Here is a 1,082-nt window from a genome sequence, read left to right on the forward strand (position 1 = left end):
CCCCCTCCGCCCAATACAAAACTTTGAACTTTTTAGGGATATTGAAGACACATAATGGCTGACCAGCACAGGACCACATGCAATGTTGTGGCACATTTCGAACCAACATACATAGATTAGAAACGCAGATTTGAATATATAAATTTCATTGTATGCATGTTGTTGCCAGCCTTGCTAAGGATCAGGTAAAGAAAACAAAATTGGACAAATCTGCATGAATAACGAAGTTGTGTTTCTCTTTTGTAAAGTAGGCTACCCCAAAACAGCGAAAATCCAAGTGCAACCCCCCTCCCCCCACGCGTCCCAAAGCATTTTTCAATTGCATGATGCAACAACAACTAAGACACTACCACGACAGCCAAGACATTTCAGAGAAAATGGCACACATATCAAAACTAGCAAACTCTAAAATCTATTTTTTTTAAACACACAAAAAACTACAACTCTGTGAGACAGCTCTCTGCCCTAGCCTAGAATGCGCACATATGTTTAGTTAAAGAGGGTTAAAGAGTCTGTTAGCCTGAAACAGGCACTGGGTCAGTCAGTCTGAAATAAGGAGTGTGACCCTCACAATCTGAAAACATGACTGTATTGAATCTACTATAAGTGAGTCTGAAACAGGCACACAGCAAGCGACGAAATCGTTAGGGCGAGCAGACAAGACATAGATAGAACGCCACCGGATATACATCACAGAGCAGCGGAGATCACTTACTTTTTTGGACTTTTGTGGAGCCTGGAAATGATATGAATCACAGCATGCGATGTGAGTTAACTGATGGATGGATGGATGGATGGATGGGCCCCAAACAGGTCTTTTGGGGAAATGGACTCACTCACTCATTCTCTCACTCTCTCTCTCTCTCTCTCTCTCTCACACACACACACACACACACACACACACACACACACACACACACACACATACACACACACACACATACACACACACACATCTTGAATCAGGGTCTGAGTCTGAGCGGTTCGGATTTTACACCACGATCTTGACAAACATGTTTTGGAGATGGGACCATCGATTTCAACGCCATGATCTGCCGTAGAAAGGCACGAAAGGGGGTGGG

General features: G+C 43.6%; 1 protein-coding gene across 1 annotated transcript in view; it reads right to left on the reverse strand.

Annotated features, from left to right (window-relative positions):
- The window catches only part of LOC101857809 (anoctamin-4), a gene marked incomplete at its 5' end in the record, with an annotated part of 84,927 nt that overhangs the window by 60,857 nt on the left and 22,988 nt on the right, over nucleotides 1-1,082 (reverse strand). The window contains 1 exon segment of the mRNA XM_035970992.1: nucleotides 716-736. Within this exon segment, the coding sequence (XP_035826885.1) occupies nucleotides 716-736 (21 nt within the window).

Source organism: Aplysia californica, unplaced genomic scaffold (genome assembly GCF_000002075.1).
Source record: "Aplysia californica isolate F4 #8 unplaced genomic scaffold, AplCal3.0 scaffold00356, whole genome shotgun sequence".
In the NCBI taxonomy this organism is placed as follows: domain Eukaryota; kingdom Metazoa; phylum Mollusca; class Gastropoda; order Aplysiida; family Aplysiidae; genus Aplysia; species Aplysia californica.